The sequence below is a fragment of the Mobula birostris genome, chromosome 6 (genome assembly GCF_030028105.1).
Source record: "Mobula birostris isolate sMobBir1 chromosome 6, sMobBir1.hap1, whole genome shotgun sequence".
Taxonomy (NCBI): Eukaryota; Metazoa; Chordata; class Chondrichthyes; order Myliobatiformes; family Myliobatidae; genus Mobula; species Mobula birostris.
In genome coordinates, this window is record NC_092375.1 from 187,405,366 (window position 1) to 187,431,701 (window position 26,336).

Here is a 26,336-nt window from a genome sequence, read left to right on the forward strand (position 1 = left end):
GAACCGTCAACTCAGAAGATCAAAACCTTGCACCTGGACACAATTCCTGCTGAAGGGTCTCAACCCAAAACATCCACTGTACATCTTTTCATAGATGCTGCCTGGCCAGCTGAGTTCCTCCTGCATTTTGTGTGTGTTGATCTGAACACGTTGTTCGTTGCTCCAGAATCCAGAATCTGCAGTCTCTTTTGTTTCCAATGTTCTGACAGCTTCTTGGAACTGGACTTGAATAAAAAATACCTCATTGAGCAGAAAAAGAACTTATTATTATTTGTGGAATTCCTGTTTACCACAATCTCTGATTAAATAATGGTTGTTGGATTTGTGAATTGCTAAGCTGGCTACCCAACAGATTTGTTTGATAAACCACAACAAACAAAAAACAGAAACATTTCAGAAACTTAAGCCAAAAAGGGTCTAATTGAAACCGTTTACTTGAGGTCACACAAGGTTAAAATTGATTCTAAAATTTTAATAATTCCCGCCGTTACCTTAAGGAATTTGTACGTTCTCCTGTGACCACGTGGGTCTCCTATGGGTGCTCTGGTTTCCTCCCACAGTCCAAAGACATACCAGTTGGTAGGTTAATTGATCATTGTGAATTTTCCCATGATTAGGCTAGGATTAAAGTGGGGGAATGCTGGATAGCATGGCTCAAAGGGCCAGAAAGGTCTACTCTGCACTGTATCTCAATAAAAGAAAATGATTTTTTGATAGGATATAATCTATATAGTTCATCCAGTGAAGGGTCTTACACTTTACAGCAGCACTTTATTTCCACTAATCCAATAATGTTGTAATAAACAGATCAGATGTCTTTGCAACAATTTAAATAAAAGTCTGTCATAACTATATTTGCTTCCTTTGACCAAATTATTCGTAGTTACATTAAAATGAAAAACATTGCCTCTTAGCAACAGGCGAGGTACAGGAGGATTGGAGGATAGCTAATGTTGTTCTGCTGTTTAAGAAAATAAACCAGGAAATTATAAACAGGTTAGCCTGACATCAATAGTGGGAAAGTTACTGGAAGGTATTCCACAGGACAGGATACATGAGTATTTGGATAGACAGGGATTGATTCAGGACAGTCAGCATGGTTTTGTGCAGGATAGGTCATGTCTAAGTAATCTTACAGAGTTTTTCAAGGAAGTTACCAGGAAAGTGGATGAAGGCAAGGCAGTGGATGCTGTCTACATGGACCTTAGCAAAACATTTGACAAACTCCCTCCTGGGAGGTTGGTCAAGAAGGTTCAGTCGCTTGGCATTCAAGATGAGGTAGTAAATTGGGTTAAACATTGGCTTTGTGGGAGAACCAAGAGAGTGGTATTAGATGGTTGCCTCTCTAACTGGAGGCCTGTGACTAGTGGCGTGGTGTGCCGCAGGGCCATTTTTGTTTGCCATCTATATCAATGATCTTTGTGATAATGTGATTAACTGAATCAACAAACTTACATGTGATGCCAAGATTAGGGGGTTTAGTGGATAGTGAGGAAGACCATCAGAACTTACAAAGGGATGTGGGCCAGCTGGAGAAATAGGCTGAAAAGAGGATGCTATCCAAGTTGCATGCCATCTTGGACAATGTCTCCCATCCACTACATAATGTACTGGGTGGGCACAGGAGTACATTCAGCCAGAGACTCATTCCACCAAGATGCAGCACAGAGCGTCATAGGAAGTCATTCCTGCCTGTGGCCATCAAACTTTACAACTCCTCCCTTGGAGGGTCAGACACCCTGAGCCCATAGGCTGGTCCTGGACTTACTTTCTGGCATAATTTACATATTACTATTTAACTATTTATGGTTTTATTACTATTCAACTATTTATGGTGCAACTTTAATAAAAACCAATTTCCCCCGGGATCAATAAAGCACGACTATGACTATGACTAAAAGTGGCAGATGGAATTTAATGCAGACAAATGCGAGGTGTTGCACTTCGGTCGTACCAACCAGGGGCAGTCTTACATTGTGAACAGTAGGGCACTGAGGCGTGTGGTAGAACAAAGGGATGTGCGAATACAGGTCCAGTATTCATTGAAAGAGGTGTCAAAGGTAGACAGGGTCATAAAGAAAGCTTTTGGCACTTTGGCCTTCATTAATCAACGTATTGAGCACAGGAGATGAGGTATTATATTGAAATTGTATAAGACATTGGTGAGGTCTATCTTGCAGTTTTGGTCACCGACCTACAGGATAGATGTAAATAAGGTTGAAGGAGTACAGAGAAAATTCACAAGGATGATGCTGGGACTGGAGGACCTGAGTTATATGAAAACTCTGAATAGGTTAGGACTTTATTCCTTGGAATGTAGAATATTGAGAAGAGATTTGATAGGGGTATACAAAATTATGAGGGGAAATGATAGGGTAAATGCAAGCAGGCATTTTTCATTGAGATAGGGTGGAACTACAACTACAGGTCATGGGTTAAGGGTGAAAGGTGAGAAGTTTAAGCAGAACATGAATGGTAGCTTCTTTACTCAAGAGAGTGGAGGAGTGTGGAACGAGCTGCTAGCTCTGGTGGTGCATACGAGCTTGATTTCAACATTTAAGTGAAATTGGATAGGTACATAGATGAGAGGGGTATGGAGGATTATGGTCCAGTGTAGGTCGATGGGAGTAGGCACTTTAAATGGTTTGGTGCTGACTAGGTGGGCCGAAATGCCTGCATCTGTGCTGCAGTTTTCTATGACCCTGACTCTATAAAATGGCAGATCAATTTAAATAAAGCAAAGTTATAAACTATTGCAATTAATTGTTGGCAATTACATATTATTTCAGGATCAGTAAGCACATGGAGACACAAGGGGTTGTAGCTGCTGGAATCTAGAGCAAGTTTTCAACCCAAAACATGGACAGTTTCTTTCCTCTCAGCCTCCATCTCCCTCCCCACCAACAGATGCTGCTTGATCTGCTGAATTCCTCCAGCAGACTGTTAGTTGCAGTAAAGCAGGGGTTCCCAGTGTGGTGTCCACACAGCCCTCGGTTAATGGTAGGGATCTACAGCATAAACAAGATTGGGAACCCCTGACTAGAATGAGCAACTGTCTGCGAATATAGTAAAAATAAAAGACATATAAAAGACATCCATCATGGGTTGAAGAAGAAAACAAGCACCAAGTTGGCAATGTAAAGTATTAATATTTATATTATTAATATAATGTTTATATTTCTTCTGACATCTTTACTATTGGTCTATCACATCAAAGGTAAACGGAAAACTAATTCCCAAGATATTTCTACAAACAAGCAACAATATCGAAACACACTGGTGTCACGTTCTCAAATAAAGATAATAACAGAATCACATTTACCAATTTAAACCATGTATAAAATTAACTTTTATATTTACCCTTTTATTTAGACTTTTCAGGAGGTGGGATGGAGATACATCTCTACCCAAGGAGGTGTAAGGCACTCCTTCCCTTTTTCCCTCCACTAGCCTGAGGCCACTCTTGGGCAAGGTGTAGTATCTGCTTAACCCACCTTCTCCCCCATCCCCCCCCCAAAAAAAGGCCATGTGAAGCCCTGGGAGCAGGTGGTGGATGGTCATATGAACAGCTGGTACATATCACAACCTCTGGTTATGTGACCACTGATGCCAGGCAGATAATCTCTGTAGAGTAATGATAATGGCTGGGGTCACCCATCTTATAAAGACACTGCCTAGAAGGCGGCAATGGGAAAGCACTTCTGTAGAAAAATTTGCCATGAATGAAGACCATGATCACCCACATCATAGGCATGTCAATAATGAACGAGCGAAGGGACTCCAGTACTAGAGGGGATATGTTTAAAGGGAAAGAAGATAGATTTAAAGGGGACATTATGGGCAGGTCTATGACATGGCACATAGTGGGTATATGGAATGACATTCAAGATTCAAGATTGTTTAACGTCTAGGGGGTTATCCATTTTGTAAATACAATGCCCAGAAGACAATTGCAAAACACTTCTGTAGAAAGATTTGCCAAGAACAATCGTGGTCATGGATTGCCCAGATCATATGGCACGGCACATAATAATGATGATGATGTTGGGCCGAGACCCTTCATCGAGACCGGAAAGGAAGGGGGTAATGAAGAGGAGGGGTGAGGGGAAGAGTACAAGCTGGCAGACTGCCGCCTACTAAATGAATGACTAAAACTTGAGAAATATCAGCTGTAAAATAGTTTTCTTCTTTAAGGCATCGAGCATGAAATCAAGAACTTCTGTGAAAATGCTTGATTTAACAATGTACATCAGACAAGAACAAAGTATAGAATATTACAACCTTTTACTAATCTAGAGATTTTTTTATTACTTCAAGATAAATATATTAATAACAGAAACTAAGTACTTCTCACCCAACACAAGGATTGTTCTGGTATTTGGGTCCTGTGTATGAGAATGGAGATGTTGGTTTGTCAACAAATGTCCCAAAACCCAGTCGAAAGTTGCTGGTGAGTTTTGCCATCTCTCGTGATAATGTTGTTCCGAGCACTCGGATGTTGTCCAAATCATCTTTCATGGAGAGGGAAAGGTCCATAAGATAGTATAAATCCACCGGATAGTCATCCACCTGCCGAACTTGTATGCGAAATGTGGTCTTGTGGTCTATATACCATGAAAACAACGTTTGTAAATTTATTCTTTTGGTAGAATCCACAACATCAAGCAAAATTTACTCAAGTTATCAAAATTCTTTTAAGTGACAGGGAATGTCAGAGCTTGGAACAGAGCAACGAAATTTCATACAAAGAAATTCTATCTTTTTCAAAATATATTTCTGCTCAGAAGCAAAAGAATAACTAATTCCTATTAAGCTGCCTATTGAAAGAACAACCAAAGCTGGAAAAAAAAACTAAGTATTACCAAAACTTGTTTTATTGGATAACCTAATTGAAGTCAATGGAATAAATTTTCAGAGGTTTGGTAAAGGCGATGGCCAAGCCTTATGCTTCGCCAGCCAACATTTTTTATATACACAATAGTCTCCACTCAAACAAAATCAGGTCTTAAAAATATTTAAAGCAGAGAGATGTCATAGTCAATGAGGGCCTGAATTCAGACTGTAATTACACACCACACTTGGGGAAATAAATGCTTCCAACTCTGAAGACTTTTCCTTCCTTTTCCTCCCTAAGGAGATTATTATGATCCAAGGGCAGCAAAAAAAAAACAACTTTATTTTAATATGCTTCCTATTCTCAGTTAATATTTTTTAAAATGTATTTATGTAACAAAAATAATCATAAGATGAATGGCACAGTTTTGGGGCTAGTTGATGCCCCTATACCAGGGGTACCCAAACTTATTAATGTCATGAACCAATACCATTAAGCAAGGGGTCTGTGGGCTTTACCCTAAGCACATGATATTAAACTGAATTATTTTCTCCCATTACGATGTTAACATCATCCGGTCAGTGAATCAGACCTAGCACTTCCTCATTTTCTGCATATCCACTGATATCAAAAGCCACAAATATCAGGAAACAAACTTTTGAAAGCCTGACCAAGTTGAAAATAAAGTGCAGCTTCAAAAATAGAAGTAACCCTCACCATTGAGTAGAATCCAGTGCTTACCAGGTCTTAGATTGAGAGCAATCTTTTGAGGAGTCAGTTGAATGACATCAGATTGAGAATATCCAGATCCCTTACTGCTCAACGGAATGTTTCTTTCTATCCGTGTAGTGCTTTGAGGACTCTCGATAAACTGTTCTTGGCATCCTCTTTTAATCAAGCTTTCTCTAAAGTCACACCTTGATGGGATGCTTCCTCTGCTGCCAAATTCCTGACAGATAAAAGATGGAATGATGATAAAACTGCAATAAACTATATTAAACATAAATTGTTCAAGATGTAAATTCCTCTCTCAAGTAAATGTGACGGATAGAAAACAAACACATTCCCTGTTCTTGTTAAACCATCTCTGGACTACGATTTTGCTAATATTAGATTTCCTTTTAGCCTTACCCCTCTCACACACATTCGACTAAATGCACTTAACTCTTTGAAGAACAGTTTAGTCATTCCAGAAAAAGCTATTCAACTTTCTGAACAGATATAGCTTTCACAAACATGAGAAAGTCAACAGATGAAGGAAATCCAAAGAAAAAAAAACACTGGAAAAACTCAACAGGTCAGGCAGCATCTTTGGAGAGAAATAAACAGTTGATGTTTCGGGCCAAGACCCTTCTTCGGGACCAAGAAGGAAGGGGGAGGATGCCAGAATAAAAAGGTGGGGCTAAGAGGATAGAGGGTAGCTGGATAGTGATAGGTGAAGCCAGGTAGGTGGGAAAGATCAAGGGCTAGAGAAGAAAGAATCCGATAGGAGAGTGGACCATAGGAGAAAGGGGAGGAGGAGGGGACCCGGGGGGGGGGGGGGGGGAGAGGAGAAGTAATAGGCAGGTGAGAAGAAATACAAGGTCAAAGTGCAGAATAGAGGAGGGGAGGAATTGTTTAATGGAAGGAGAAATCCATATTCATGCTATCAGGTTGGAGGGCACCCGGACGGAACATAAGGTGCTGCTCCTCATCTTGGAACAAGAGCAGGCCATGGATCAATACATTGGAACTGGAATGGGAATGGGAATTAAAATATTTGGACACCTTGAAGTCCCACTTGTGCGGATAGTTTCAGTAGTTTTCAGAAGAGGGAGACAAAAACACTCATTAAACAGAGATGCTTATCAACTCCAAGTGCAATTAGGAGCTAGAGATTCACTTTGATACAGCTCAAGTTTATTGTCAGCCAAAATATAACACATAGTCTGATGCTACAGATCTCTAAAAAGTAATTTAAAATAAACCAAGGTGACAGCCACTATTCATTTTCTGCTTGTGACCCTCTCAATCTTTCATGTCTGTTTCAGTGTGTTTAAATGCTCACCTCCCATGTTGCCAGACCCTATTGTTTGTTTTGCTAACAAAACAAACTGATTTTATCTATAAAGATCTTAACATGTCTTCCTCTTTTCCATCACTGTTCGCCCACACAACTTTTTTTTGTGCCTGTCAGAAAAGAGCAGACCTGCTTAAACCTTAATCTCCAGTGACTCAGACATGGTGACAAATGTGGCTTGACCCAAACCCTCACAGTCCTGCTCAGACTCGGTACAGAAATCAAGGAATTAACTGTTAACTTGCTTCCGGGTGGAACAAGTGGGGGAGAGGAAGGGTAGATGCTTTGCTGCTGCTTGTTTGTGGGGTGGAGGGGACTTCAGTGTTCTAGAATTTTTCTGTCATTCATTCTTTGGGGTTTTCTTTTGTTCATGGATGTTTGTGAAGAGTAAGAATTTCATGTTGTATATTGTGTATTCTCCGATATTAAATTGAACCATTGAACGTCTTAGCATGTTTTCCAGAAAAATTAAATCTATATCAATAAAAAATGGGCAGGTACTGAATGCAGTTTAAAAACTTTTATGATTTTATTTCTTCTGAGGTGCTGTTCCTGAGCTCTCAGTTTGTGAAATGTGGACTACTTAGAAATCCTACACAGAAGGGGCAGAATGAAGAGCGAAATCACAATCAAGTCAATCCAACTGGCAGCAATGTGATGCACACATTTATAAAAGCCTGATTTTTTAAAAAAATTAAATCTTTACATAGATAGCAACCATTCCAAATTCAATTAATTATGTATCAAATTCTCACAATGACATTTAACGCTTAAATCATCAAAAGCTGTTATGTACGCAGACAACTCAGATTAAATGAAAAACTGAGCTTAGCTTTCCTTCAGAAGCTACAGTATCTTGTACAGCTGTCACGGAACAGCAAAAATAAACCTTTAACTCAATAATTTAAGCAAACACAAATAATGTACAAAGGGATAAAATGCTAGCCAATAATGTTGGCTAGGTTTCAAATTTTAAGTTCTCTTTCAAGTCACAATCAAAAAGCAGTTCTCCGGTGATTTGCAGGATCCTCGGACATTTGTATTGAAATATGGCCTTTAAATCACGACTTGCTATAACAATCCTCGCTCTACCGTCAAAGTTTTAAACATTAATCAGCTCTTTGATTCTGAAGTGCCTTAAAGTCTCGTGTCTGCCAAACAGCCGGAGCTAAGGCCTATTCCATCCATCAAGTGTAAACTGGAAAAATAAATTCCTTGTGTTAGCTTAATTTCTTATTTTGGGAATTAAAAAAACCACACAGTACGTTTTTTTTAAATCTTATAAAGCGATGACTCAGAGCTATTTTCAATTCAATGCTGTTTTGAAAGGATCTCATCCAGAGAAATATTGTGGAACATTAAAAAGATCAGAATAATTCATTGACTTTTTCTCCAAATAAGATCTGGAGTTCAATCGATTAAAATTACCAAGTGTCTCCTAGTGACCTTCCAAAATAAGTCAGACTGCTCGGTGCAGATTTCGGAATTAATTTATAGAAAATCAATTCTTTCCCCACTACAATTGCTTCATAAAGCAAGGACATCCAAGTAACGAACATGACATGACTGCATTTGCTGTTAGGTTCCAAAAGTAGAATAGAGAATTAGAAAGTAAAGATTTTAAACAAACAGACCTACAAGTAAGGGCAAACTGCGAAGAGAGGCTCGAATTAAAATGCTTATTTTAAATAGGCCTAAATTGTGAACTAATGAATCTATGGAGAAATTCAGGGAAGTATTTAAAGTGACAAATAACCCCTAAAAAAGCAAAAGGCTCAGTTAGCATAGTTAAACTGCACAGTCATAAATGAGAGACTGTAAGACCATAAAACAAAGGAGCAGAAGTTGGCCATTCGGCCCATCGAGTCTGCTCCGCCAGTTTATCATGAGCTGATCCATTCTCCTATTTAGTCCCACTCCCCTGCCTTCTCACCATAACCTTTGATACCCTGGCTACTCAGATACCTATCAATCTCTGCCTTAAATACAGGAAGTAACTTCTAAAGCAGAATATGGACCATTACAGCGGCAGACAACCACAACAGATAATATGTAGCAGACTGGCTAAAGGAACACTTTTCACAGCCACGAAAGAGGGAAAACTATCATTAAGAGAATGGAATGTATGAATATGTCAAAGTGAGTTATTTATTTTAAAACATACAAAAATGGGGAACACGATGGGCCTTGAGAGCCAAACCTTTAGGATGATGGAACTATAAGAAAGTCAATTAAAATTAAGATATATTTGTCATAATTCGTTATAATTTTCTAGTCCTTAGATTGAAAATTCTGAAGGGAGGCAGGAAGAAGCCAGATGCCAGCAGTCAATTTACAAATATATGAACTGAAATCTGGGTGGCAAGATGGAGATACGTCTCTACCAAAGGAGGTGTGTGGCACTCCTTCCCTCCACTAGCCTGCAGGTCACCCTTGGGCAAGGTGTAGCACCTGCTTAGCTCCCCCAATCAGGGTCACGTGAAGCTGTGGGAGCAGGTGGTGGATGGTCGTATGAGCAGTTAGTGCATATCACAAGCCCTGGTTATGTGACAACTGACACCAGGAGGTCAATCTCTGAAGAGTGTTGATAAAACCATAAGATCATAAGACACAGGAGAGGAATTAGGCCATTTGGCCCATCGAGCCTGCTCTGCCATTCAATCATGGCTGATCCTTTTCTCCCCCTCTTCAGCCCCTCTCCCCAACCTTCTCCCCTTAATCTTTGATGCCTTGTCCAGTCAAGAACCTATCACGCTCTTCCTTAAATACATCCAATGACCCGGCCTTCATAGCTGCCAGGGGTAATAAATTTCACAAATTCACCACCCTCTGGCTAAAGAGATTTCTCTGCAGCTCTGCTTTAAATGGACGCCCCTCTATCTTCAGCCTGTGCCCTCTTGTCCTAGACTCCCCCACCATGGGAAACATCCTTTCCTCATTTACTCTGTCTAGGTATTTCAACATTCAAAAGGTTTCAATGAGATTCCCCCATGCTGGGAGGCATGAAGTGTATGAAGTTACCATAACCAGAGAGAAGGTTCTTGGGAAACTGAAAGGTGTGCAGGTAGATAAGTCACCTGCACCAGATGATGTATACCCCGGAGGTTTGAAAATGGTTACTGAAGGCATTGGTAATGATCTTTCAAGAATCACTAGATTCTGGAATGGTTCCGGAAGACTGGTACTTTGCAAATGTCACTCCACTTTTCAAGAAGAGACAGAGGCAGAAGAAAGGAAACCATAGGTCTGTTAGTCTGACCTTAGTGGTTAGGAAATGTTGGAGTCAAGTATTAAGGATGAGGTCTCAGGGTACTTGAAGGCATATGATAAAATAGGCTATAGTCAGCATGGTTTCCTCAAGGGAAGATCTTGCCTAACAAATCCATTGAAATTCTTTGAAAACTAACAAGCAGGATAGACAAAGGAGAATAAGCTGATGTTGTGTACTTTGATTTTCAGAAGGCCTTTGACAAGGTGCCACACATGAGGCTTCTTAACAAGCTATGAGCCCATGGCATTACAGGAAAGATTCTAGCATGATAAAGTAGTGGCTGATTGGCAGAAGGCAAAGAATGGGAATAAAGGGAATCTTTTCTGGCTGGCTGCCGGTAACAAGTGGTGTTCTACAGTGAGTCTGTGTTGGGAATGATTCTTTTTACCTTATATGAATGATGGAATTGACGGCTTTGTTGCAAGGTTTGCAGACGATATGAAGATAGGTGGAGGGGCAGGTAGTTTTGAGGAAGCAGAGACACTACAGAAGGACTTAGACAGATTAGGAGAATGGACAAAGAAAAGGCGGATGTAATACAGTGTCGGGAAGTGTATGGTCAAGCATTTTGGTAGAAGAAGTGAAAGGATTGACTATTTTCTAAATGGAGAGAAAATACAAAAAACAGAGGCGCAAAGAGACTTGGGAGTCCTTGTGCAGGATTCTCGAAATGTTAATTTGCAGATTGAGTCTGTGGTAAAGGCGGCAAATGCAGTATTATCATTCATTTCAAGAGGACTAGGATATAAAAACAAGGAAGTAATCTTGAGACTTTATAAAGCACTGGTGAGGCCTCACTTGGAGCAGTTTGGGCCCGTTATCTTAGAAATAATGTGCTGAAACTGGAGAGGATTCAAGGAGGTTCATGAAAATGATTCCAGGATTGAATGGCTTGTCATATGAAGAGCATTCGATGGCTGTGGGCCTGTATTCACCAGAATTCAGTAGAATGAGGGAAGTCCTCATTGAAACCTATTGCATGGTGAAAGGGGGTGTGGAGAGGATATTTCCTATGGTGAGAGAGACTAAACCAGAGGACACAGCCTCAGAATAGAGGGGTGTCCTTTTAGAACAGAAATGAGAACGGATTTCTTCAGTCAAAGAGTGGCGAGTCTGTGGAATTCTTTGCCACAGCCTGTGTGGAAGCTAAGTCTTTCTGTATAATTAAGGCAGGGAAATATACATTCTTGATTGGTCAGAGCACGAATGGATATGGGGAGAAGTCAGGAGGTTGGGGCTAAGAAGAAAATCGTATCAGCCATGATGAAATGGCAGAGAAGAGTCAATGGGCCAAATGGCCTAATTCTACTCCCATATCTTATGGAACAGATGCCAGGAGGAAGCTTCTTACCTTCTTGATCACATTCTTCCACTGACCAAGACAAATCTGATTCTAACCTCAGATCCATATTCCCTCCCACAATTTATTTAACAAGAATCAATTTAACTCTGCCTTAAAAGTAATCAAAGTTTCTGCTTCTACTGCTCTTTGAGAAATTCCAAAAAACTTATTGTCTCAAAATTGCATCAAAAAGGCAGAATCCATCATTAAAGACCCTCCTCACCCAGGATATGCCCTTTCTCACTGCCACCATCAGGGAGGAGGTACAGGAGCCTGAAGGCACACACTTATTCTCCTCTGCCATCCAATTTCTAAATGGACATTGAACCCACGAACACCACCTCGCTACTTTATCTTTTTTTCCTTTTTCTACTATTTACTTAATTTAACTATTTTTAGTATTTATACTTCTTACTGTAATTCAGTTTTTATGATGTATTGCACTGTACTGCTGCTGCATAATAAATTTCACAATATATGCCACTGATATTAAACCTGACTGTGATTCTCAGAAAAATTCACGCTTCTCATCTTCTTCAATGGATGAACCTTTAGTCTGAAACAAAAATCTCTAGTTTTAGATTCTCCCATAAAAGAAGCATCCTTTCTATACACTGTCCAGATCTTGTAAAACATTATGTATTTCAATCAAATCCCCTTGAACTCCTATAAACTCCAACAAAATAAGTCAAGCCTATCCAAACTCTATATAAGTCAACCCCCACCCCATTCCAGGTATCCAGTTACCAGACCCATAACTTTCATTGAGCTGGGTTCCCTGAATAAGACCAATATTCTGGATGTGGTCTCAGAGTCCTCTGTAACTGAAGCACAACATGCAACAGAGACTAGTACTGCACAAGAACAGATGCTTTGGCCCACCATTTCTGCATAATGCTAATCTAACTAATCACTTCCACCAGCATGTGATCTGTGTCCCTCTCTTCCCGGTCTGTTCACGTGTCCGCTTAAATACCTCTTAAACATTATGATTATACCACCTCCCTTGGCAACTTATTCAAGGTACCCATCACATTCTGTACAAAACAGTTGTCTCATAAATCTTCTTAAGCTTTCCCTTCTTATCTTAAACCTATGCCCTCAAACACTTGATATTACCATCCTGGGTAAAGACTATCTGTTCTATCTATGCTTATATATTTCTATCATGTCACCCTTTCTACTGGAAACAATCTCTCTGCAACTTCAAGCAAACCCTCTTCTGCATTCTCTCCAAAAACTCCTAATTCTTTCTCATAATGTGGCAACACATTGCTCCAAATCTGGCCTAACTGAAGTTGTATACAGCTACTCAATTTACAATGCCCCAACCTATGAAGGCAGTCTTGCCAAAAACCTTTACCACTCTGTCCATGAGTATTATCACTCTCAGGGAACAGGTTATCCATGATTGGCAATTTGAAGAACTTCTACTGGGACCAGAGAAAATCACGTGGAAGGTATTCAAGGATGTTGAGAATTTTATTAGCAACTACAGAACACCAAATTAAGTGCAGCTGGCTGACAAGATGCTTCAAGAATACAAAACCATGAAGTGCAACTTGTCATGAAAGATTCATTTTCTGCATTCCCAATTAGACTTCTTCCCTGCATATCTTGACACTGTCAGTGATGAGCATGGTGGAAGGTTTCACCAGGACATTGTGGTCATGGAGAAATGGTATCAGGGCAACTGGAATCCACCAATACTGGCTGTGGACTTGCATCCCACGATCCCTCAGTACATCAGTGCTCATAAGGGCCTGCCATTTACTGTGTATTTTTCTCTAGCATTTGACCCCTTTACATTTCTATTTAATTCCACTTGAAATAAACAAAAGCATTCTGCAAAGATTTCCTAATTACTTGCTTTATAAGCATTTTAACTTCTTGTAAGCCGTGTGCTGGGACACACAGATTGCTTGGTATCTCAAATATCTGTAATCTCACCACAATGCTTCTATTATTGTGGGCTGAACATACTGTTCTATGTTCTATCAAGATCAACTATTTCACATTTTTCCCTCCTTTTATTACTTCTCCCGGGTCCCCTCCTTCCTCCCTTTCTCTAATGGTCCACTCTCCTCTCCCATCGATTCTTTCTCTACCCCTTGACCACTCCCACCCACCTAGCTTCACCTATCACTTTCCTGCTAGCCACTCACCCCTCCCCATCTTTTTATTCTGACACCTTCCCCCTTACTTCCCAGTTCTGAAGAAGGGTCTCAGCCCAAAGCATCAACTGTATATTCCTCTCCATAGATGCAGCCTGACCTGCTGAGTTCCTCCAGCAATTTGCATGCATTACTCTGGATTTCCAGCATCGATGGACTTCTGTCATGTTTGTGATTAGACTCCACTTACCAATCGTTGCCTGACTCACGTAATGTATCAATATCCCTGTGTAACTATGATATCCTCATTGTTACTTACTTTCCTACCTATCTTAGTATCATCAGTAAATTCAACAACCATTGATCATCTAATCAAAGGCAGCTATATTTTAAAGGTGGATATGCCAGTCCCGATTGCTAGGGCACACTTCTTGTTACATCTTGTCAACATGTATCAATGTGTGTTACATTGTATGCCAAAAGTTTTCATTTTCCAGAATAAACTTTGATGCTGGCATATTATCAACTGCATTCTGAACATCCTCCTGTAGACACAATTCCCGTCAATCCAAAGTACTTGCTTAACACTAATTCAGGAAATAGAGACAGAGTATAACGGCGCATTTGGACAAGCATCAATCAATGAATGAGGAGGAGGGTGGATTCTGGCCAAGCAAATCCAAACAAGTACTTTGAAGAGACTGCTAACAAGACAAAAGAAGAAACCTCCATACAGAATTTTGCCTAAATGAACTCAAGGCATTTTTATAATCAAATTCCATATTGATATGGAAGAAGATGGCACCAGCGACTACCAGTGATATCCTGCAGACAGTTCACAGAGCTACCTCCTTGACTTCCATGTACTTTCAAAGATAAATCTACTACTCAGCTGCCTTCGACTGGAACCTGGGAGTTATGTTTTGATAGTTTGTTTTTGGGCTGATTGAGCAATCTGGCACTTCGCTGACTCCAAGAGAGTTCAGTGAGGTTTGGAGCGGAGTGCGTGGCCAGGAGGCCAGGAAACCGGCCCCTTATCGACTCTATTTCTCACCAATCTCGCTGATTAAAGCGTCGAGTAAGATTGAAATCAATGAGCATGAGAGCAGAAAGCGAATGTTCAGTGCTCTCTCTCCCTTATCCTAGATTGCTGTTGCTGGAGTCTTGGGTTTAATCAGCATGGTTTGAGGACTATGTAGTTCATGTAATATGTGTTCCTGGCTTCTGGTTATTCCTTTTTCAATGATATTTTGAGCGACTTTGATCAGTGCAGTCAGTCTCTGCAGCCTGTAGTAACTGAGCTAAACTGAACACTCCTGGACTATTTCAAAGACTCTGTGGTTTTATGATTTATATTCTGTGTATTTTTCACCTTTTTTTGCCATTTGCATGATTGTTTTTTTTGAGAATTGGGTGCTTGATGTTTTCTTTGAACGGGTTCCATGGGGTTTCTCTGTTTTGTAGTTGCCTGTGGGCACGTGGCCAAGTGGTTAAGGCATTGGACTAGCGACCTGACGGTCGTGAGTTCGAGCCCCAGCCGAGGCAACGTGTTGTGTCCTTGAGCAAGGCACTTAATCACGCATTGTTCTGTGATGACACTGTATGGGTCCTAATGCCCTTCCCTTGGACAACATTGGTGTCATGGAGAGGGGAGACTTGCTGCATGGGCAACTGCTGGTCTTCCACACAACCTTGCCCAGGCCTGCGCCCTGGAGAGTGAAGACTTTCCAGGTGCAGTTCCATGGTCCCGCAAGACTAACGGATGCCTGTACTTTACTAGCTGCCTGTAGGAAGACGAATCTCAGGATACAAACTTGTACTGCATACAAACTTTGACAGTAAGTATACTTCCAATCTTTAAAAGAAACATAAGAGATACAGCACTGCACTTTACAGTACATAATCAAATGATGCAAGTGGATAACTGGTTAATCAGATTGTTGGCTTAGAAGCGAGCAATCAAAAGTCATTACAAGGAATTCTTGAGTTCCATCTGGACATGTGGATGGAACAAAGGCAGTCCCACTCAACCCAAGCGGTTAAGGAAGATCCTGTACTGAACCATGTCACACACTGCAGGCATGTTTAGAATGATGAAAGACTGTTCATTGCAATTCCATTCACAAAGAATGTTACAAAATCTTGGAAATGGGAATAAACTCAAAGACATTCAATGAATTTGGAAACTAAGTTCAGAGCAGGGGAAGTGGTTTATAAGAACAATGGATATAAAAAGATGAAATGACAAGGATTGAGGAAGCAGGTGCTGTGGGAAGAGAAATTAGTCAACATTTCAGGTCAAATATCTTCATCAGAACTGGCAAAGCATCTTCAGACTGAAACATCCTCACCCTTCCCAGAGATGCAGCCTGACCTGCTGAGTTTTTTGCAACATTTTCTATTTTTGTTCCACTTTTCCAACATTGGCATTTTATTAATTGTCACTCATCGACAGGATGCCATCACAGAGAGTATGGTGGGAGATATCAGAGAAACTGGAAATAGTTTCTCTAAGGTTTCTGACATTGGTACTGACATTGGAGAGGGCTCAAAGGAGGCTCAAAATAATGATTCCAGGATTGAAAGCTTGTCATATCAGGTGTGTTTGATGGCTCTGGGCCTCTGCTCACTGGATTTCAGAAGAATGAGGGCTGACTTCATCGAAACCTGTCAAATGTTGAAAGGCCTCGATAGAGTGGATGTGGAGAGGATGTTTCCTATGGTGGGGGAGTCTAAGACCACAGGACACAGCTTCAGAATAGAGGGACATCCTTTTAGAACAGAGATGAGAATGAATTTCTTTAGCCAGAGAGTGGTGAATCTGTGGAATTCGTTGCCACAAGTGGCTGTGGAGGCCAAGTCTTCGGGTATACTTAAACCTGAGGATGATGGATCCTTGATTAGCCAGGGCATGAAAGGATATGGGGAAGAGACAGGAGATTGTGGCTGAGGGGGAAAATTGATCAGCCATGATGGGTTAATTCCACTTTATATTATGGTCTTTAAGTCACAGTCTGAACTTGGACTACAACAGGTACAAAATTTTATGGGAGGGAGTGGAGGTGGGAGCAAGGGTGGCAAGAGGGAGCTGTGGGCAAATTTTGCCAATGACAAGAATCCAGGAATAAAAGTACAGAAAATAAAACACAGAAGTTGGAAAGCATTAAGCAGAGAGAATATATTTGCCTCTGCTTGATGTTAAGTCCACACTGTCTGCTGACATATTATCCACAGTTCTACACACTCATAAGGTCAGCCTTGTATCACTGGGAGTGTTGATAAAAATAACATCTTCTTCTGGAGCCCTCTCCTGTGGTGTCTGGTCAACCCTGTTTGCCAATGAGAGAACTTCACTTGTTGAGCTGGCAAGTGGTGCAATATCAAAAGCTGATGTGCAGCAAAAGCAGACGTTGGGGTTCAGACTGGGAACACCTGGAATCCAGAGTATGTGTTCGGAATGTGGGTTGCTATGCAGCGAGAGTGCTCGTATGCTTCAGCTTGCTTTGACGGGAGGGCGCGATTGACTGTTTTACATTATAACCTCAGTACCATTCAGCAGCCTTAATAGTATCCATACTGTTCCAAAGTGTGGGAAATAGAAGAGGGGAGGGGGAGGGATTTTCTTTTTTAACCTGAATAAGCAATCAATATTTATGCCATCAGGTTAGAAGCTACCCAGACAGAATATAAGGTCTTGCTCCTCCACCCTAAGGTGGCCTCATCATGGCACAAGAGGAAGCCATGGGCACATATGTCACAACAGGAATGGGATTCCAATATCGTCCAACAGTGAAAAGAGGAACTGTGGAAAAACAAAAGGATTTAGACATTCATGTATCGAAAAAAGTTATTAAATTGTTTAATGAAATATTGTCTTTATCTCAAAGTGATTGCAAAAAAAAATGTTTGATTTGTCAGAACAAATCAAATCCCACCTGGAGCATTGTGTGGAGCTCTACTGTCATAACTAGGAAGCATAATCTTACAATTATTGCTTAGTCACTGAAAACAGGGAGCAGCTTTTCACACAAGGGAGGGAGAACTCTGGAACCCATTTGCACAAGTGGCAGCGGATGGAAGCTTTAAAGAATTTGTCAAAGATTGATAGAATGTGGAGAGGATGTTTCCTGTGGTAAGGGAGTCTAAGACCAGAGGACACTGCCTCAAAATAGAAGAGCGTCCTTTTAGAATGGAGATGAGGAGGAATTTCTTTAGCCCGAGAGTGGTGAATCTCTGGAATTCATTGCCACAGGTGGCTGTGGAGGTGAAGTTTAGATGAATATTTAAACCAGAGGATAACGGATTCTTGATTAGTCAGGGCATGAAAGGATACGGGAAGAAGGCAAGAGATTGGGGCTGAAAGGGAAAATGGATCAGCCACACAAAAACAGCAAAGCAGACCTGATAGGCCAAATGATTTAACTCTGCTCCTGTATCTTATGGTCTAATGTTGATAGACAAATATTTTAAGGGCTAGACAACAGCTATGTGGAAATCAAATACAAAATATCCTTAATCGAGTTTTAAAGAATTCCCTCCTTCTCGTCTTCCTCCAAGAGGAACACAACCTCGTTGTGGTTTGGATGCTTGTGTGCTTCAATGACCCAAGAGCTACATTAGCTAGAGTCAGGGCTATATGCTTTGGCTCTTAATAGGGTCACCTATGCCAAACAGGTCAAAGGGCAGAGGCCAGACTAAGAGTGGTCTACCAGTCCACCAGGTTTGAGGGTTCAGCTCAGGGCTACCAACCCTGACTGGTAAAACAACAATGTTACAGAAACAACAATGAAGAATCCTTCTACATCTGAGTGTGACAGTATTCCCAAGACTCCACCCAGGACTTGCATGACTGACAGTGGTGAAAATAAAAACAATAAAGGAAACCCTGAACACTGCCAGAGATGGAGGACCTTCATTGTTGACCTAACCACCAGCAGTGTAACAGGCAATGATTCTTTACTTCTCTTGCATTACCACAAAGGGCCAAGTAACTTACTGGTGGTCTCAAAGTTCAAAGTGTGTATACTATATACAGAACCTCAAAATTCATCTCCTTAGAGGCAGCCACTTAGAAATCAAAAAGATCCCATTAAAAAAAAGACCAAATACCCAATGTGCAGAGAGAAAAAAACAAATGGTGCAAACAATAAAAGCGAGCAAACGACTGAAGTTCTGCTGACTAGTGGGGACTTAACTACCCGAGAACAATCCATTGACTGAATCATCAGCATTTTAAACCAGGGTGGCAAACATCTACAAGCTTGTACTAACAAATTTGAAACTCCTTGCCGTCAGATCTGGAATTTGTGCACACAAGTTGAATTCATTGGTAGCTTCATCAGCAGGTTTCAAGTTGAGACCCGATTGCTTCCTCACAGGTAGTTGATAATACAGTACAGTACATCAGTATAAAATATGGCGGACCTTAACATCATATTTCCTCATCCTCACTTTATGTTATCACTTAAACCATACATATTTGAATTTACAGTTTAAGCAGATCTTAGAAAATAGATAGATCATAGAGTGGATGTGTTGGTATTATAATACAGCGTCAAGAAAATATAGTTAGATGAAATTGGGCTATTTCAACCACAACATTGGGGATGCAATAAAAGTCTTACATTTTCTACTCTCATCTTAAAGTCTTTGCTTTTCCCCCACAATGCAAAGTGGCTGTGAACTCTTCCTTTGCAACCAAACCTTCCTAACTAATGGCGTTAATGTAGTGTCTTTATCGCGAAGAAGCGGCAAATGTGCACCGTCAGGTCCCAGGGTAAAATGGACACATAGATATGAAGTGTCCAGAGATTCGTTCTTGTTTTCAGTCACACATTCAACTTCCTTAGCCAGACAGTGCATTACATACCAACGGAGTCGACTCTAAATACTGAACTGTATGCCAATGTTCTTGTTTCTTTTTTTTCTTTCCCCAACCCCTCTTCCCCACAAGCACAGGACAAGTGATAAAACATCAGAATTAACCATAAAAGGCACAAATGAACTACTTTAATCTGAAGTCAATCTGAACTTTCCAACAAGTAGCTCAACTGAATGATAAATATTTTTCGATAATTGCGAGTTTAAGTCTGCCGAGTACCCTACCTCTTTAACACACCAGCCACAGGCAGGATGAATAAGCAAACACTCTTTGCAGGAGGTAGCACGTCCACTTGTACAAATATTGAGCCCTTCGATTTAAATAGAGAAAGTTGTTATTTTCCAGGCGTAAACATCGAATCGCGCTTCACCTACCAAGCACTGGAGGTTCGACAAAGTAAAGGCGACATAGTTAACCTCACCAACAATGTACAAGCCAGGCTCTTGACATAACTAGGATTTACTAAGTACACCAACAGGAAACTTTGCTCAAGGACAACTTACCGCAAACATCTTGCATGAACAGACAAAAGCCAGGATAGAACAAAAACAAATAATTTAAAATTTTCCTCTTGAGCATGGCTTTTCGCATTTCTGCCAATCGTGAGTATTCAGAACATGTCCTTTCCACTTGCTCCCCCGATCTGATCAGCTCCGAAGCCGAGAATCAACAACACTAGGAAGTTTGACTGCAATAATCACGGTTGCGCCGTGGACTCGAACATTTGGAGACCGCCGCTTTCCCTACAATCCCTGGCACAGACGCAGTCTCGAAAACCCATCCTGCGGTCGGGCCGAGCTGGGCTGGAGAGCGCCGACCAGTGCCCGATGTCCGGCTCCCGCAAGCAGCCTTCACACGAAACCACCAAGTTCACACCAGCTCCTGCCTTCTTTCTCTTCGCTTCACTGCTCTCCAGGGATCGAGCTTTGCATGGCTCGAAGTCAACTCGGAGCAACAACTTTGCTTATCCAGTTTCCACACATATTTACAACCACAGCCGGTTCCCCAGCGACCGCCTCCACAGATGCCACCAGAGCCACTCCGTTTACGCCAACGCGAGCCCCACGCACCAGCCCGATAGCTCCGGCCTTTGCCCCGCCTCCTATACCTTGCCGACCAATCGAATCCTGTCTCTGACACTTCGAGCCAATCAGCGTGACAACAACAAATTAACCCTTTCAGTTCATCGGCCCCCTTCCCTCAAGGTGCGCCTTGGCAAACTATACCTTGGAACAAAAAGTGATCGATAAATGCAAGTTTACGCTAACATGGTTCTTAAGCTAATGACTGTTGCGTGGATTTAAAACTTAATACAGGCAGTATTGTTACACACAAAACGCTGGAGGAACTCAACAGGTCAGGCAGCACAGATGGAAATGCATACACCGTCGACGTTTCGTTCCGAGACTATTCATTTAGAACATTTTTTAAAAAGTGTCTTGCAAACCTAATACTAGACGTAATAATTCTTACCCAAGCTCTCCTTCAACCCGATCCCACAATATTAGTTATAATCTAAAGAAGATCGAAGGGCCTCAAAAAGGAAGATCTTATCGGTGACAGACTGACACTCCCAACCAACAGTGTCCACAGTGTATGCTGTTCAGATATCCACCATAACTAACAGCTGTGGTCGGCGTCTTGACCAAGACGTGTACCGAACCTACCACTCCTCTTCTCCATGTTGTTTTGATTAAGAAGCGGGACTGGTTTGGTGGGAATAAGAAGGAAACCAAGGAACTAATGGACAGTAAAAGTAAATCAATCCTGGATTGGAACCGAAGAACATAAGAGATAGGAGTAGGAGTGGACTATTTGTCAAGTCTATTGTCATTTAACTATATAAGTGTATATAATAGATATAATCATGTAATATATGTAGAAACGAGACAACCAGGGTGTAAAGCATAGCAGTGCACACGTACCACACGATAACTTATGAAGACAAGGGAAAAAATCTACAGATTAGTCACACCTAAGTAACAAAGTGCATTAGTATTAAATATTGTGAAGTAATGAACAGATTAACCAGTGACATGTCGACTAAGATGTGGCTGGGAGTTCAGAAGCCTAATGGTCTGGGGAAGAATTGTTTCTCATCTTGACCGTTCTTGTCTTTATGCATCAGAGACTCCTGATTGATGGTAGAAAGTCAAAGAGGATGCTGGATGGATGGGAGGGATCCTTGATAATACTAAGGGCCCTATGATCCTCTCAGCTGTTCTCACAGCCCTTTGTAGGGACTTCTGGCCCGATGCTCGACTGTTCCCAAACCAGATGGAGATGCGTTGGTGCTCCTGTAAAATGTGGCTAAGATGGGGCTGGGGGTGTGGGGGGTGGTGGTGGTGGATAGCCTTGCTTGCCTCAGTCTTGTTAGGAAATGGAGGTGCTGCTGTGCCTTCTTGTTCAGGGAGGTGATATTTTTGGACCAGGTGAGGTCATTCGTGATGAGAACTCCTAGGAATGTGCCTGATGACTCGGTGGTGGGTGTGTTTGCACCCATGCCTCCTTTCCCCCCCCCCCCAGCACTCCTTCTCTGCCACCTGTCCCACAACCCTCCCACGGTGCCCTCCCCTCATTATTCCCAAAAATCCTTTGCTCATGTCAGATATACAGACTCATTCTCCAACCCATGTTGACAAATACAGTACTGTGCAAAAGTCTTAGGCATCCTAGCTATTTATATGTGAGTAAGACTTTTACACAGCACTGCATAATCTCCATCATACCTTGTTTTCTTCATTTCAGTTGTCAATGGCTAATCACCCATTCTGAAACCATGACTCATGATTCTAAATAGCTCAGCCAGGGAAACATTCCCTCCTGCATCCAGCTTGTTAAGTCATCAAGTATTCTGTAAGTTTTACTATTCTTCAGAAGAAACGTAGCAGTTCAGTGGACATCTGAAGGAAGAGATCCCGCTGAAAAGACATGGTCTAAAAGACAGATGATGGATAGAAAGAGCACACGGACCCAGAAACTCACTAACGGCCTTAACATGCGCAGTTTCTGCAGTGCCATAAAGACCACTGAAGGCACAAAACCTAAGGCCACACCCTAATGAATACCTGACATTGGAGAGGGTTCAAAGGAGGTTCACGAAAATGGGATTGAAAGGCTCATCATATGAGGAGTGCTTGAAGGCTCAGGGCCTCTACTGACAGGAATTCAGAAGAATAATGGGGGATCTCCTTGAAGCCTAATTGAATGTGAAAGGCCTTGATAGGATGAATGTAGAGAGGATGTTCTCTGTGGTAGGGGATTCTAAAACCAGAGGGCACAGCCTCAGAATAGAGAGACAACCATCTAGAACTGAGATGAGGAGAAATTTCTTAAGCCAGAGAGTGGGGAATCAGTGGAGTTCATTGCCACAGGCGGCTGTGGAGGCTAAGTCTTTATGTATATTTAAGGAAGAGGTGGATAGATTCTTGATTGGTCAGGGCATGAAGGGTTATAGAGAGAAGGCAGGAGATTGAGGCTGAGAGAGAAATAAGAATCAGGTTTATTATCACTGGCATGTGTCATGAATATGTTAACTAAGCAGCAGCAGTTCAATGCAATACATAACATAGAAGAAAATAAATAATAAAAATAAATAAGTAAATGGGTCATGGGTCAGCTATGATGAAATGGTGGAGTAGACTCGATGGGCCAAATGGCCTAATTCTGCTCCTATATTTTATGGGCTTCTGGTTAAGGAGAGAGGTAATATTTTCATAGATGGAGAGACCGTCAGTACCTTTCTTCAGTCCTTCTCACCACTTAGTAAACCTCCTCATTTGTGATTCCCTTCTTGATGCAACTACCATTGTGTCCAGCGTACTCCATCATCCTTGCCATCACTTATGACCAATTAGAAGCTGAAATGGCTACACACCATTTAAGGAATAATAACCTCTTATGTATCCCTGAGAAATTCTAAAACCCAGCAGTGAAGAGGTTTGCTTACAAAATGAGAATAGATCAGGGGAATTCATAAATGCCATAATTGTGTTTGACCTCACTCAAGAAACCTCCAAGAGGACCACAGTCTTGTCGTGGTGTGGAGGTTTGTGTGCCTCAGTGACCCAGAGAGCTATGTTAGCTGGAGTCAAGGCTTTATGCTTTGGATCTTGGTAGGACCATCCATGCCAATCAGGTCAAAGGGTAGAGGCCAGACTGAGTGGTCCACCAGTCCTCCAGATTCAGGGGTTCAGCTCAGGGCCAACAACCCTGACTGGTCAAACAGAACTGTTATGGAAATAGCAATGAAGAACCCTTCTACACCTGAGTGGCCAAGGATAGAGAGAGATGGAGAGACCTTGACTGCTGCCCTAAATGCCACAGACGTAATGGGAAAAAGGTAAAGTAAGCCCCTCAACAAAGACGTTATGTTTGATTGTGACAAATACAAAAACATCATGATGTTGTCTACCACAGAGAAAGTCATCATAAATTTTCTGCATCTTGCATTTGTTTCATCATGGATGAAGAGTAGGTTGGATAAAGGACTCCACCATATTAACAGACAGTCCCTTTGTTTTATTCACACTGCCTATCCCCTACAACTCAAAATAGGTGTTTCCATGTGATTAAGGATCATCAACTTGAAAGATCAAGCACAATCTGAATCAATGCACGAATATCAAAGCCAATCTCAATGAAGATATTGCAGTGCAGCAGTTACAAACATAGAAAACCTACAGCACAATACAGGCCCTTCAGCCCACAAAGTTGTGCCGAACATGTCCCTACCTTAGAAATTACTAGGCTTACCCATAGCCCTCTATTTTCCTAAGCTCCATGTACCTATCAAAAAGTCTTTGAAAATTCCACGCACTCACCACTCTCTGAGTAAAAAACTTACCCCTGACATCTCCTCTGTACCTACTCCCCAGCACCTTAAACCTGTGCCCTCCTGTGGCAGCCATTTCAGTCCCAGGGAAATGCCCCTGATATCCACACGATCAACAGCCTCTCATCATCTTATACACCTCTGTCAGGTCAGCTCTCATCCTCCGTCGCTTCAAGGAGAAAAAGCCAAGTTCACTCAACCTATTCTCGTAAGGCATGCTCCCCAATCCAGGCAACATCCTTGTAAATCTCCTCCGCACCCTTTCTATGGTTTCCACATCCTTCCTGTAGTGAGGTGACCGGATGCTCTGGTTTCCTCCCACAGACCAAAAAGTACTGGGTAGGTTAATTGCTCCTATGGTTAGGTTGGGGTTAACAGGGGTTGTGGAGTTAATTGGTCTTATGATTAGGTTGGGGTTAACAGGGGTTGTGGAGTTAATTGGTCTTATGATTAGGTTGGGGTTAACAGGGGTTTGCCGTTGCTTTCTTCTGGGTAGTGTCTTTACAAGACAGGTGACCCCAGCCATTATCAATACTCTTCAGAGATTGTCTGCCTGACTTCAGTGGTCGCATTAGCAGTACTTGTGATATGCATCAGCTGCTCATACGACCATCCACCACCTGCTCCCATGGCTTCACGTGAACCTGATCGTTGGGGCGGGTGGTCTAGGCAGGTGCGACACCTTGCCCAAGGGTGACCTGCAGGCTGGTGGACGGAAGGAGCAGCTTAAACCTACTTTGTTAGAGACGTATCTTCAACGCACCACTCATAATTCTGCACCACCTCCATTAAATTTCATGTGGGATGAAAGATAATATTTTGAACTGAAAAGGAACTGTCAAACTTGTGGTGACTACATTCCAAACCTAGGTCACTTTACACAGTCAAACTGCAATATTGCAAAGCTCCACGCAATTAGCCTCTTACAGTCTGCATCTGCAGGAAAAATACCCTCTACCTTCTAATCAAGAGAAACAAAGCTAGCATTTCAGGTCAAAGACCATTCATTAGAACTGCTCTGATTTCACCGAAAGTGCTGATGAGGTCAGAACAGAAAAGCATCATCTGCCTGATCTGCTGACATGACTTTAATGTTCTGATGAGGTGTTCCAGGACTGAAATGTTAACTCTTTTTTACTTTCCACAGATGTTGTCTGGCCTGTTAAGTATTTCCAACATTTTCTGTTTTTATTTTAATTCCTGTGATCTGCATGACCTGTGATTATTTAAGTAGATTCCTGATTAGTGCTGATTAGTGAATCCTGCAGATTTTTTTTCCATTCCCATCAGATTACAAAAGGGAAAAAAGGAGCTAATATTCTAGGTGAATGAACTGGACCAGTTTGAAGATAAAGCATGCTTTAGTTGCAGAGAGGTCACCGAACAGCAAAAAAAAAAGGAGTTATCTGCGTAAAGGCGGATAAAGATTTCCACTTTATTAACAGGCTTTCTGTCTTGGTATGCACCGACAGAGACAGATCCAAGTGTGGAGGGAAGACAGATTTCCATGTGCAGACAGGAACCAGGATTTATTCATAAGAGTGTCAACAGAACTTCTGTGTTTCAGCAGCATGACACCAAGAGACATAACATAGAAAACCTACAGCACAATACAGGCCCTTCGGCCCACAAAGTTGTGCCGAACATGTCCCTATCTTAGGAATTACTAGGCTTACCTATAGCCCTCTATTTTTCTAAGCTCCATGTACCTATCCAAAAGTCTCTTAAAAGACCCTATCGTTTCCGCCTCCACTACCACTGCCAGCAGTCTACTGTGAGTAAAAAACTTACCTGACATCTCCTCTGTACCTACTCCCCAGCACCTTAAACCTGTGTCCTCTTGTGGCAACTATTTCAGCCCTGGCAAAAAGCCTCTGACTATCCACACGATCAATGCCTCTCATCATCTTATACACCTCCATCAGGTCACCTCTCATCCTCCGTTGCTCCAAGGAGAAAATGCCAAGTTAACTCAACCTGTTTTCATAAGGCATGCTCCCC

General features: G+C 41.7%; 1 protein-coding gene across 1 annotated transcript in view; it reads right to left on the minus strand.

Moving 5' to 3' along the window:
- Positions 1 to 20,565, minus strand: part of itgb5 (integrin, beta 5) — a 129,436-nt gene extending 108,871 nt beyond the window's left edge. The window contains exons 1-4 of the mRNA XM_072262082.1: positions 20,005 to 20,565; positions 19,726 to 19,811; positions 5,576 to 5,783; positions 4,355 to 4,604 (exon numbers count right to left, since the gene is read on the minus strand). Coding sequence (XP_072118183.1) covers positions 4,355 to 4,604; positions 5,576 to 5,783; positions 19,726 to 19,811; positions 20,005 to 20,092 — 632 coding nt within the window. The 5' untranslated portion in view covers positions 20,093 to 20,565. The remainder of the gene's footprint in view (positions 1 to 4,354; positions 4,605 to 5,575; positions 5,784 to 19,725; positions 19,812 to 20,004) is intronic.
- Between the last annotated feature and the right edge of the window lie 5,771 nt (positions 20,566 to 26,336).